Source organism: Chiloscyllium plagiosum, chromosome 22, assembly GCF_004010195.1.
Source record: "Chiloscyllium plagiosum isolate BGI_BamShark_2017 chromosome 22, ASM401019v2, whole genome shotgun sequence".
Lineage (NCBI taxonomy): Eukaryota > Metazoa > Chordata > Chondrichthyes > Orectolobiformes > Hemiscylliidae > Chiloscyllium > Chiloscyllium plagiosum.
In genome coordinates, this window is record NC_057731.1 from 41,760,211 (window position 1) to 41,774,093 (window position 13,883).

Below are 13,883 nucleotides of genomic sequence, written 5' to 3' on the forward strand. Positions count from 1 at the left end.
CTTGAAAGTGGAGTCGCAGGTAGATAGGATAGTGAAGAAGGCGTTTGGTATGCTTTCCTTTATTGGTCAGAGTATTGAGTAAAGGAGTTGAGAAGTCATGTTGTGGCTGTACAGGACATTGGTTGGAATATTGCGTGCAATTCTGGTCTCCTTCCTAAGGGAAAGATGTGAAACTTGAAAGGGTTCAGAAAAGATTTACAAGGATGTTGCCTGGGTTGGAGGATTTGAGCTACAGGGAGAGGCTGAACAGGCTGGGGCTGTTTTCCCTGGAGCGTCGGAGGTTGAGGGGTGACCTTATAGAGGTTTACAAAAATATGAGGGCATGGATAGGATAAATAGACAAGGTCTTTTCGGGGAATCCAGAACTAGAGGGCATAGGTTTAAGGTGAGAGGGGAATGATATAAAAGAGACCTAAGGAGCAACTTTTTCACGCAGAGGCTAGTACGTATATGGAATGAGCTGCCAGAGGATGTGATTGAGGCTGGTACAATTGCAACATTTAAGAGGCATTTGGATGGGTATATGAATAGGATGGGTTTGGAGGGATATGGGCCTGGTGCTGGCAGGTGGGACTAGATTGTGTTGGGTTATCTGGTCGGCATGGACGAATTGGACCGAAGGGTCTGTTTCCATGCTGAACATCTCTATGACTCCCAGGATACTCATAGCTTCTCCAAATTCTCCACATCACTGAATTTTCTCATGCTTGACATCATCTCGGCAAATTTTCTCTGTAGCCTCTCCAGGGTGATTACACTGTCCCAGTGGTACACAGAATTATACACAGTACTCCAGTTGAGCTATATTGTCAGATATCTCCAAGTGAGTGAATGAGAAATGAAGTAAATCAGGGAGTAGTGATTTGGTTATTATAATGTTTTGACTTTAAAGCTTAAAGATTGTTGGAGAAAAGTGGAGGAGGGGTCAAGTAGTTTTTAAGACCCATAGAAAGTGTAGAATGGAGATTTTTGAAATGAGAAATTGAGCAGTAATTTAGGTTGCGAAGTTCAAACAGCAAATAAGGTAGAACAATGCGTCACCAACAACTTTGAGATATATGATTGTGTAATATCAACCCACTTTATACACATTCATTAGTACTTCTGGAGCCCTTAAGGCTGCAGTTTCTTTTGCTGTATGCAGTTAGGTTCAGAAAAGGTCACGCCCTGCAGGAATAACAAATGCCGCAACCCTTTTGATCCTTTTATTGCAAAGAAAGGAGCATTTCCATGTTTTCAAGCAAATGTGTACTGCAACTGTCCTTGAATTTTTATTTCACCAAATTATCTAGCTGGCTGGTATCATTCTCTGCTGTAAAGTACAATTGCTTTGGAAGAGGGTTTCACTGTGTGACCACAAAAATGTGAAGAATATGAAATGTTTTCTTACTGCCTAGTTTCTCTTACTGAAGACTGCCAGCGGTAATGTTACTACGATGCAATTAGGAATCGAGGGGAACCTTAATATCTTTTTGACAAGTGAGTACAGATCAGATTTCCTAAGCAATACCTCTCTTAAGGTGGGGTGTTGGTTGGAGGTGCCTACCTGGAAAATTGGGATTAATTATCATACTTCTGCCCAAGTCAGTGACTTGCTTTAGTGGCTGTTTCAAAACGAATGAAATAAGACCCTTTTACTTGCTGGACATATGTTTACATCTGACGATGTGATTCATGGAGAAAAATATTCCAAGAGTCTAACATGGGTTCAAAGTTCAGATAAAATAACTTATGCTGCCGCGTGTGTTTCAAAGTGTAACCTTTTCTGCAGATTGGTTAAATATTGTTGCAAGACTTTTTCTAAATCTGTTTTAATTTGTAGCATTTCACAATTAGGAAGTAGGCAGAGCAGTTTTTACTTGGCAATTTTTCTTCTGAAGGTTTTGAATTCTTCTTGGGATAAGTTTGACAGACACAACTTTCTCCACAGGTTAGACACCCCTGACCATCTGATGCTATTGGATAGCAATCTGTGCTGTTTTATTTTGCTGCTTCTCATCTCAGAGTTTTAGCTCAAATGTTTTAACGGTTGAATTTGATAATTTGGTCTTAAAGTATAATTCAGTATATAAATGGATCAATGTAAAAATCTGTACACTTGTCCTTCCTCCCGGCTTGTAGTTCATCAGAATGTTAATATTGGTTCCTTCACAATGAGATCTGCTTAGAAATTAAGTTATTTCAGCATATTTAACAATGATTCTTGACATTTGTTCTCAAGTACTACGTTGACTCAAACTTGCAGGTTGGCCCCACTCCAGTACCTGAGCTCAAAGTAGGTTGAAGCTGTGTTAAAAAATGCACCATTTAGCTGGAAAACTAAGCTGAATTCTTGGCAGTTTAATAATATAGTTCATAATAGTTTAGTTATCCCATAATACTATCTGAAGAAAATTAGGATATTCTTCTGGTACCATGTCCAAACTTTTGCATCAGGGAACAAGCTCCTCCTCCCTCAAAAAATAAATCACTAGTCATTCATTGTCTTTTTTTTTGTTGAGCATTGTTGAACACAAACAGGTTACTACTTTACAGCCATGACTATATTTTAAAGGTAATACTTTGGCTGTTAGTGTTTTGGCATATCTGAAATCTGCTCAGCAATTTATTGGTTATTTCTCCTGTCATCCATTCCATGTCATTTTCTGACGTGTTATGGCTTCGTGGATTGATGCTAGCAGTCCTCTGCTGCCTCGTTTCAATTGCCAATCTTCACAAATAAGATTATGAGGCTATTTGACCAAAGACAGTATCATAGAATCACAAATGTTATGGTGTAAAAAGAAGCCATTCGTCTCATCGTTTTTGCATTGGCTCTTCAAATAAGCATCATCACAGACTGCTTTTCTCCCCCTGTGCCCTTGTGCATTATTTCTATCTATTTAATCATTCAGTACCTTCTTGAATGCCTCAGTTGAACCTGCCTTCATTGCACTTCCAAGCAGTGTGTTCCATACCCTAACTACTCACTATGTGAAGAAGTTTATTTTGTTGCATCACATTTGCTTCTTTTGCAAATCACATTAAATCTGTGCCCTCTGGTTCTTGATGTTTTTTTTTCTTATGATTTTGAAACGCTATATTCGATCTCTCTTAGCCTCCTTCTATCCAAGGAATGAGCTCCAACTTCTTCAATCTATCCTCATGACTGAAAGTTCTCATCCCTGGAACCATCCTTGTAAATTCGTTATGGTCTCTGTCCAAAACATTCCCATCCTTCCTGTAATGTTTCGCCTGGAACTCTGCATAATACTCCAGCTAAGGTTTAACAACAACTGTCTCATACAAGTTCAACATCACGTTTTTGACCTTGGTCATAGAGTAACACAGCATGCAAACAGGCCCTTCAGCCCAAACTGGTCCATGCCGCCCATGGTGCCCACTCAGCTTGTTCCAGTGCAAATACTGTATGTTTTATTAATTGCTCTTTCAACCTCTGTGCTACCTTCAGTGATCATATATACATATATACCCAAGTTTCTCTGATACTGCACCCTCTTTACAGTTGTACCCCCTATTTTGTATTGTATTTCAATATTCCTTTTGCCAAAATACATCACCACTCACTTCACTGCATTGAACCCCATTGCCACCTGTCCATCCACTTCAACAATTTGTCTCTGTCCTTTGGAAGTTTAAACTATCCTTTTCAGTTTTCAATTCTTCCAAATTTCATGAGATCTGCAAACTTTGAAAGTATTCCCGGTGCACCAAGATCTAGATCATTAACATATATCATGAAAAGCAAGGTCACCTTGTGTTTCCTACGTCATTCAGAACCATACATTTTTTAGCAAAGTCTCAGGTTAAACTGACCCTCAGTTCATGCTCATGTTTAACCTGAGACTTATTGTTTTTGAAAATTTTAACGCAAGAGCATTAAACTCGCCTGTTGCTCCACCTGAAATAACAGACTTGACACTGCATAGAGAGAAAAAATGTCAATCCTTACTGACCTGTGTGGCTTCATGGTGCTATGCTATTTGAGGAACATATCGTAAAATAGTTTTATTCTCTGTGACAGTATTTCATTTTGATGTGTATGGGATCAGTTTTATAATGACCTTACACCCTTAAGTTGACAATGCCAGACTTGTGCATTGAGCACACATTCAAGTTTTAAAAGTACAAACATTGTGCCTAACTTGATGTCTTATCCACCTTTGCAAAGCAGGTCTGGGAACCCTGTCTGAACCATGTCTGTCTCCATTTCAAGTAATTGTTCAGACATCTGATTATGTTGATCGAGTTATCAACATTTTTGTAAATATTTCCCTTGTCAGCCACTTGAAATGAATGAAGAAATTTTACATTGCAGGCAGTCTGCGCTGTAATTTGCCTCCATTTGGTATTGTTTCACTTGAATATCAATACATCATTTGGACTGGAAATTAATTGAGCATCATGAGATGCACTATGATGTTGTTTACAGCAGTGCATTCCCCGGACTCTCATAGCATCATTTTGGTGTAACCTGCAACCCCTCCTGTGTCTCGCTGCCACCTTAGGTCTTTAACAGGGTCTCCGATTCAACATGCCCCAGACCGTCTGCCGTCTGCCGGAGCTGCTGCTTGCCTATGTCCACAATGTAGCTGCTCCCCAAATGCATCCTCCTGGTCAAGGGACACCAGCCACGCCCGATCTTGGTTGCCATCTAATCCCCAACTGGACAGCTGGATTCCAGTGCTTTGGTAACCTGGCAGCTCCTCCCTGGCCCACGGGGCACAAGCAGTGTTGTAGCTTGACAGAACCCCACCTTGTGATGCAGCAATGACATCAGACCCAAACATCCCCACCATTCATTTGAAGCAGACATTGAAATAGCAAGGATTACAGGACGCAGACATCAGAACAAAGTGGGAAAGTCGTTAAAGTACATGTGGACCCATGGCCCCACCAGTCTGTGGCCTAAGCCAACCCCAGAGGTGGCAGCAGCCCAGAAGGAAGAGGTGCCCTTGAAAAGGCACCACCAAGCAGAAACCACAAGGGGACTTGGAACAAGTGAGGCCCTTAGCAGGCAATCCACAACCTAGTGAGCGATGGCCCTGCCTGCCATGTGTATGTAAAATATTAATTTAATTAATATTAATTTTAATTTATTTTAGCAATTATTTTTAACATCTTTCATTTAAAGTACTGTATTTCAACTTAGAGAGTACAGGCATAATTTTTTTTTTGTCTGCTGAGCAAGCCCCAACAGAAACTAACTCCAACATTAATATTGATTCCTATAAGATTTAAAGTCACAATTTTCAGGAATGCAATGTTGACTTAAGTGAAAACACCCTGTTTTTCCAATTTGTTTGATTTCCAGAATTAGATTTATTTTGTCAAAGCTCTGTTTTTCTACAATTAATTAAATTTTAAATATTAACTTTTGACCTTAAAAATTCCAAATAACTCTTACGTAATTTGTAGATTTTTTCCTCCTGCACTTGGTTCTTTGAATGATTTGTCAGTTAATTGACAAAATAATTTTAAGCAGCTTTCTTGCTTGATGAATTCACTGCTTGATGAGGTAATGAAACAAATAATTCCATTTATGTCGCTTTCCTTCTTTGGAACATCTTAAAATTTGTTAGAGCTAATAAAACGCAGTCTATTGTGCCACATGAAAAATACAGCAACCAATCTGTGTATGTTAATTCTCCCATAGAGAAGAATCACAACCTAAATCTGATATTAGTTGAGGCTTGAAAACTTTCAAAGATTCTAGAAGAGCCATGCATTTTCATATAATGCGATGGGATCGTTTACGTCAAGAGGAACTAGCCTTTCTTTAATATCTAGTCTGAAAGATGCTATCTCTGACAATACAGGGCTCTCTTAGTAACCAGACTGAAGTTTCAATCTGATTTACTTGTCCTTGTGTATGGTGTAACTGAGTAACTGTTAAACTGACCCCATACTTTCTTCACACACACAATTAACACCTCCGGCAAAGCTTGACTCCATTCCCCATTCTTGCCAAATCAGACTCGACACTACTCCATTCTTCGCTGAAGTGAACCAGACCTGACCTGACGTCCCACTTCAGCTGGAGGCAACCTCCCCCAAACTCTGGACCCAATCCAACACAATTCCCCCACTTACCATACTCAACCCAGCACAGATTTAACCCAATGCTAACCCCTGTTGACCCTACCTACCCTAAACACTGCATCACTCATCTTGCACTTTGACACCCTGTCCTTCCAACTTGGCATTCTACCACTCCACTTGCCACCCTGTGACCCTACTTCGACAATGTTTCACCCCCTGCTCATCTGGCATATTATTTCTTATATCCTATGTCCTTTTCATCTGGTACACCTAACACCCTACCGTCTATTCACTTGACACCTTATCCTTCTAGAGCCTTATATAATTCCCTTATATACTCAGCTTCTGACAGCATCTGTCAAAGTGGCTGTCAGGATGTTTAAAATTCAGGGTATAGCAGCTGATTGCTGTGAAAAGGGGGAAAAGTGAGATTACCACTGTTCAGAAAATCCACCCATGACCTAGGAAGGTCAGTGAGCACACACCAGGGGTTGAATTGGGGTTCTGTTGGGGTTTGAATGGTTCAGTTAAAAGGTGCCTTCTTTATTGATGAATTCCCACTTTAAAACAAAAGTTACGTTGTGTTTGAAGTAATCCTTAGTAAATGTGTTTTACTGGAAATGTTGAATTGAGATCTATCAGCTTCACAAACAAAGCATTAGCTTAATCACAGTGGATTTTGATAGCATTCAATGGATATTTCGGGTAATTTGAATAAACCCCATGAAAAGGAGGATGAATTTATTGCATTTGTTAAACACATATCCTGAAAAAACTCCTAATTCATAGAGAGAATTTGACCGTCTTTTAATTAGTGGAAAGCTGTTTTTTGTTCCTTTAAGGAATGTGAGCTTAGCTTGCAAATGATCAAAATTGCCAACCCAGTATTGTGAACAAAATTAATAAAATTTTAAGAGTCAAACCTTTAACAAAGTGAGTGAATTTTCAATTGGAACAGAAATCTCTGATTAAGTGAACCACTTAATGAATGCAGCCATTGAGATGACACTCTTTGCATAGGACAGCAGAATAGACAAAGCTGATGAAAGGAAATAACCTGAATTTATATAGCAACGTCATCCATGAGTGCAGGATGCCCTTAATCACATTTCAGAATTAAGTAATTTTGAAATGATTGTATTATTGCAAAATGGGAGAACTGACAATCGGTTTGCAAATAGCAGCACACAGAAGCTGTCATAAGTCACATAACTAGATAATCTGTTGCAGTGCTGGTTGAAGGATAACTTTTAGCTATTAAGAACTTCCATGCTGTTTTTTGCAAAATGCCCTGAGATTTTATATGTCTAATTCAGAGAGCAGGCAGGGCCTCAGTTTAACATTTCATCCTCAACAATAGTGCAGCACACTTTATTATGTGCTGCAATGTCTACACTGTAGCTTCCTAGAGGTAAGAGTGATAACACTGAGCCAAGGCTCAGTAACTAAAGAATCAGTTTTGTAAGATTACACAAGCATTAAATATTTCTCTTACAAATTTTCATATCTTTTATATTGAAAATTTAACTAGTGTTTAAATTTGTTTTTTTTACTTCATTTGCAGTACTTGAGTGTGTAAGATATATGGTTGAGTCGGTGCTGATTACTTCTGTGATAGACCAAGCCTATTTGCCAAACTCAAGAGCACAGGTTGGCAGCAGAATGAAGAATTCCAATGATGAACCAGTAAGCAAATGCATACTATTGTGTTATAGAGTGTGATTTATATATATTTTAATAACAATTACTTTGTCTGAAGAGTGTAACAATTAACTTGGAAATATTTCAGGAGCCATGGTGATTTATTGTAAAACAGTGTGAGAGAGTTAGCTTCAGGGTTAATGGGTTTTTGTGTACATTAGGAAGGTTTATGATTGAGTGAGGTAAAAAAAATTGATCATCAGAGTTTTTGTTGGAAATTTCTGGACTTGTTTTTGGTTAAGCCTAGAGGAAATACCGGTAGCTTGAAAACTAAAGTTCTTTTTATTTTCAGTCTGAGTCAATTTTGCAGAAGTTCTTGGATGAAGATGGATGCATGAAGCAGTGCTCCTAAGAAAGAGAGGGTCAAGAACAACAGCTTAGCCGAGAGTCGGGGCTTTAGGAGTCCAAGATTAGAAATTTCTGGATAAAATCTTGAGTAGGTTATTTGAAGCTCATGTGAATGACACTCCAGGAAAAGGCTATTCAATCTAACATTTGTGTAAAAATAATATTAAAATTAAAACTTGATATTCTTCAGAATCGTCAGTTTTCGAGTATTCTTCCCTTCGGGCTCCCTACCCCCTTTGCTGTGCCCAGAAGTCACTCCATTGATTCCTTTTGCTGGGGGGGAATAGCCTTCTACTTTTGTTACTTGGAACTATATCACTGTTCTTATCACTGTTTAAATTCCTGGAACTCCCTCCCTCACAGCATTGTGTTGCTACCTACACCACATGGACTGTAGCAGTTCAAGAGATTAGCTGAGCTGAGCTGCTTAAGTCATGGACCCCATTACAGAGGACCTCTGTGATCACCATCAACAGCAGCAGAGTCACTTTGAGATAATTAGAGTTGATTAAAATTTGTTTCAATGGCTGTAAGCTTCAGATCAAAGTTTCTAACTATACACAGGCAAACGTTTTAAATAGCTGTTGGAGAATATATTAATTAATAATGTGCTTCTCTTGTTTTCTTTTTAAGCAGAGGGCTTGTTCAGAAATGTCTGTTGATAACACATTCTTAAACCTGAAATCAGTTTTACTAATTTCATTGTCTTATTGTTCATCAAAATACCTCTTCCTGACTCTCCAGTTGTAATATTTTACAGGTAGAGTACAGTCCTAGTTGTGCTGTGTTTCGATCTGCAGCTGCTACGGGAAAGAAGTTGCTTCTGACCAGGAAGCAACCTTTCGTTGGACGGTGCTGCCATGTGTGCTCTCCAATAAGCAGGGTAATTGTACTGATGCATATTCAGCATTTGTCCTTCGAAATGTTTATTGTCTATTATGTATAATTTGGTTAACACTTATATAATGAATATAGCATATATTTGGCTCAATCATTTAATGAAGAGTCATTGTAGTGTACAGCATCGAAACAGACCCTTCAGTCCAACTCGTCCATGCCGACCAGATATCCTAAGTTAATCTCGTCCCATTTGCCAGCATTTAGCCCATATCCCTCTAAACTCTTCCTATTTATGTACTCATCCAGATCCTTCCACTTGTTGTAATTGTACCAGCCCCTACTACTTTCTCTGGCAGCTCATTCTATATGTGCACCACCCTCTGTGTGAAAAGTTGACCCTTAGGTCCCTTAAAAATCTCGCCCCTCTCACCTTAAACCCATGCCCTCTACATTTAGACTCCCATACCCTGGGAAAAAGACCTTGGCTATTCACCCTATTCATGCCTCTCATGATTTTACAAATGTAACCCCTCAGCCTCTGACGCTCCAGGGAAAACAGCCCCAGTCTATTCAGCCACTCCCTATAGCTCAAACCCTCCAATCCCAGCAACATTCTTGTACATCTTTTCTGAACTGTTTCAAGTTTAACGACATTCTTCCTATAGCCGGGAGACCAGAATTGAATGCAGTATTCCAAAATGTCCTGCACAGCTGCAACATGAAATCCCAACTCCTGTACTCAATGCACTGAACACAAGGGCAAGCGTTCCAAATGTCGTCTTCACTACCTTGTCAACTTGCAACTCCACCTTCATGAAACTATGAGCCTACACCCCTTGGTCTGTCTGTTCGGCCACATGCCCTAGAGCCTTACCATTAAGTCCTGCCCTGATTTGCCTTAACAAAATGCAGCACCTCACATTTATCTAAATTAAATTCCATCTGCCACTTCTCAGCCCATCTGATCCAGGTTCCGTTGTACTCTGAGTCAATCTTCTTCACTGTCCACTATACCATCAAGTTTGGTGTCATCTGCAACCTTACTAACCATTCCTCCTATATTCACAGCCACGTCATTTATATAAATGACAAAAACAGTGGACTCAGCACCAACCCTTACAGCACATTGCTGATCATGGGTTTTCAGTCTGAAAAACAACCCTCCACCACCACCCTCTGTTTCATATCTAGCATTCTATAAAATTGGCTAGCTCTCCCTGGATTACATATGATTTAACCTTGCTAACAAGTCAATCATACGGAACCTCGTTGAACATCTTACTGAAGTCGACGTAGACAGAGTCCACCGCTCGGCCTTTATCAGTCTTCTTTGTCACTTCTTCAAAAACTCAATCAAGTTAGTGAGTCACAATTTCCCATGCACAAAGCCACGTTGACTCTACCTGATCAGTTCTTGCCTTTCCAAATACATGTAAATCTTGTCCCTCAGAATCCCCTGCAACAACTTACCCACCATTGGCGTAAACCCACCAGACTAGAGTTCCCTGGCTTTTCCTTACCACCTTTCTTAAAAAAATGCCACCACATTAGCCAACCTCCAATCTTTTGGCACCTCACCCGTGGCTATTGTTGATGCAAGTATCACCACAAAGGACCCAGCAATCACTTTCCTGCCTTCCATTCAGATGTTTAATTACGAGCCACCAAACTTTAGGTAATTTTCTTGTAACCACTAAGGCAGAATTAATCTTTCAAATTTATTGACTTTCTAAGTTTCTTTCGTTATTGCAGAGCAGAATTCCAAAGGGGGAATTAGGAAATGAGAATACAATTTTTTTTTGTATTTCTATATCTTAGAGGCTTCATATCAATAATCAAGGAAAAATGTTTCTATCTATCAAAATAGTCTACAGAACGGGAATGAAACAAATAATAAAGCTATGAATAACCAAATAGTATAGGAAAAATTCCTGTAGGTAAAACATGTTTTTGTTAGAAAGTTAGAAGGAGTCCATGGCAATAAGTCAGAACATAATAGAACTAGGAGCAGGAGTAGGCCATCTGGCCCTTCAAGCTTGCTCCACCATGCAATAAGATTATGGCTGATCTTTTTGTGGCCTCAGCTCCACTTACCCGCCCTCTCACTGTCTCCCTTAATTCCTTCATTGTTCACAAAAAATCTATCTTAGCTTTAACAACATTTACTGAAGTAGCGTCAACTACTTCACTGGGCAAGGAATTCCACAGATTCACAACCCACTGGGTGAAGAAGTTCCTTCTCAATCCAGTCTTAAATCTGTTCCCCCTAATTTTGAGGCTATGCCCTCTTGTCCTCGCTTCATCTGCCACTGAAAACGTTCTCCCTATGTCTATCTTATCTATTCCCTTCATAATTTTATATATTTCTAGAAGATCTCTTTTCCCCCCCCCCCCCCCAATTCTTCTAAATTCCAATGAATATAACCCCAGTCTACTCAGTGTCTCCTTATAAGCCAACCCCCTCAACTCCGGAATCAACCTAGTGAGTCTCCTCTGAACCCCCTTCAGTGCTAATACATCCTTTCTTAAGTAAGGAGACCAAAACTGCACATAATACTCCAGGTGTGGCTTCACCAGCACCCTGTATAACTGCAACATAACCTCCCTGCTTTTAAATGCAATCCCTGTAGCAATAAAGGACAACATTCCATTTAACTTCCTAATTACCTCTTGCACATGCTTGATTCATGCACAAGGACACCCAGATCCCTCTGCACAGCAGCATGCTGTAACTTTTTATCGTTCAAGTAGAAGTCCTTTTTACTATTATTCCTATCAAAATTGATGTCTTCACATTTATTAACATTGTATTCCATCTGGCAAACTTTTGCCCACTCACTTAAAGTATCTATATTCCTCTGCAAAGTTTCACAGTCCTCTACACACTTTGTTCTGCCACTCATCTTAGTATCATCTGCAAATTTTGACACATTACACATGATCCTTAACTCCAAATCATCTATGTAAATTGTGAATAATTGTGGTCCCAACACTGATCCCTGAGGCACACCACTAGTTACTGATTGCCAACCAGAAATACACTCATTTATCCCCACTCTTTGCTTCCTGTTAGTTAACCAATCCTCTATCCAGGCTAATACTTTACCCATAATGCCATGCATTTTTATCTTATGCAGCATGTGTGGTACCTTGTCGAAGGCATTTGGAAATCTAGATGCACCACATCTACTGGGTGCCCGTTGTCCACATTGCTTGCCTTGTCTTCATAGAATTCCAAAAGATTAGTTAAGCATGACCTGCCCTTCATGAATCTTAATCAAGGTTAAAAGAATCTGAAAGAAGGGAAACTAAAGTTGAGACGTACCAATTGGAACATGCAGAACTGACTGACATGCAGTACATTTAGTGTTGGAGCGATAGATTTGAACAGAATAATAGAGTGGTTGCAGCAGAAAAAGAGGCAATTTCTGACATAAGAAGTATAAAGAAAAGCTGCTTATTGGAACGGTAGGGGAAAGGAAAAGGATAGGAGAGCAGTTGAGAATTGGGGCAGACTTTTGGACGAGCCATCAAATCCTTGGCAAATGTATAAGGTGTGATGAACTTTATGTTCTTATTCTCTGCTTGTTGATTTATCAGCTATTTATTTAAGATGTGGAGAGCATAGAACATAAAACATTACAGTGCAGTCCAGGCCCTTCAGCCCTTGATGTTGCGCCGACCTGTGAAATCAATCTGAAGCCCATCTAACCTACACTAATCCATTCTCATCCATAAACATATCCAATGACCATTTCAATGCCCTTAAAATTGTCAAGTCTACTACTGTTCCACGTCCCTACTACTCTCTGAATAAAGAAACAACCTCTGATCTCTGTCCTACATCTATCACCTCTAAATTTAAAGCTATGTCCCCTATTAAAGTTATCGCCATCCAAAGAAAAAAGGCTGTCGCTGTCCACCATATGTAACCCTCTGATTATCTTAAATTTCTCAATTAAGTCACCTCTCAACCTTCTCTCTAATGAAAACAGCCTCAAGTCCCTCAGCCTTTCTCATAAGACCTTCCCTCCAAATTCCTGATGAAGGGCTTTTGCCTGAAACATTGATTTTCCTGCTCCTCGTATGCTGCCCTACCTGCTGTGCTTTTCCAGCACCATTCTGATCTAGACTTTTGCCTTCTCTCTAAATCAGGCAACATCCTAGTATATCTCCTCTGAAACCTTTCCAAAGCTTCCATATCCTTCCTATAATACGGTGACCAGAACTATACACAATTCTCCAAGTGTGGCCGCACCAGAGTTTTATACCACTGTAACATGACATCACGGTTCCGAAACGCAATTCCTCTACCAATAAAAGCTAACACACCGTATGCCTTCTTAACAACCCTATCTACCTGAGTGATAACTTTCAAGGATCTATGTACCTGGACCCCGAGATCTCTCTACTCATCTACACTACCAAGAATCTTACCATTAGCCCAGTACTCTGCATTCCTGTTTGCTCCTTCCAAAGTGAATCACTTCACACTTCTCCGCATTAAACTCCATTTGCCCCCTCTCAGCCAGCTCTGCAGCTTATCTATGTCCTTCTGTAACCTGCAACATCCTTCGTCACTATCCACAACTCTACACCCTCAGTGTCATCCACAAATTTACTAACCCAGCCTTCTATGCTCTCATCTAGGTCATTTATAAAAATGACAAACAGCAGTGACCCCAAAATAAATCCTTGTGGTACACCACTAGTAACTGAACTCCAGGATGAATATTTCCCATCAACCACCACCCTCTGTCATCTTTTAGCTAGCCAATTTCTGATCCAAACCACTGAATCAACCTCAATCCCATGCTTCCGTATTTTGTGCAATATTCTACCGTGGGGAACTTTATCAAACACCTTACTAAAATCGATGTTTTTGGTTTAAACATTTTTTCTTGATTTTTTTTATTTTCAACCTCTGATGTAAAAAGCAGAAGCAGGAAAAT

At 39.7% G+C, this 13,883-nt stretch overlaps 1 protein-coding gene across 7 annotated transcripts in view; it reads left to right on the plus strand.

The window, feature by feature from the left end:
• gpam (glycerol-3-phosphate acyltransferase, mitochondrial) overlaps window positions 1-13,883 on the plus strand; it is a 94,058-nt gene that overhangs the window by 32,078 nt on the left and 48,097 nt on the right. For 3 of the 7 annotated variants that reach the window (XM_043712857.1, XM_043712859.1, XM_043712858.1), the window contains exons 2-3: window positions 7,607-7,728; window positions 8,852-8,974. In XM_043712857.1, coding sequence (XP_043568792.1) covers window positions 7,627-7,728; window positions 8,852-8,974 — 225 coding nt within the window. In that variant the 5' untranslated portion in view covers window positions 7,607-7,626. Of the gene's footprint in view, window positions 1-1,007; window positions 1,480-7,606; window positions 7,729-8,851; window positions 8,975-13,883 lie in introns of those variants that run through there. The other 4 variants (XM_043712854.1, XM_043712855.1, XM_043712860.1 and 1 more) reach the window with 3 other exon arrangements.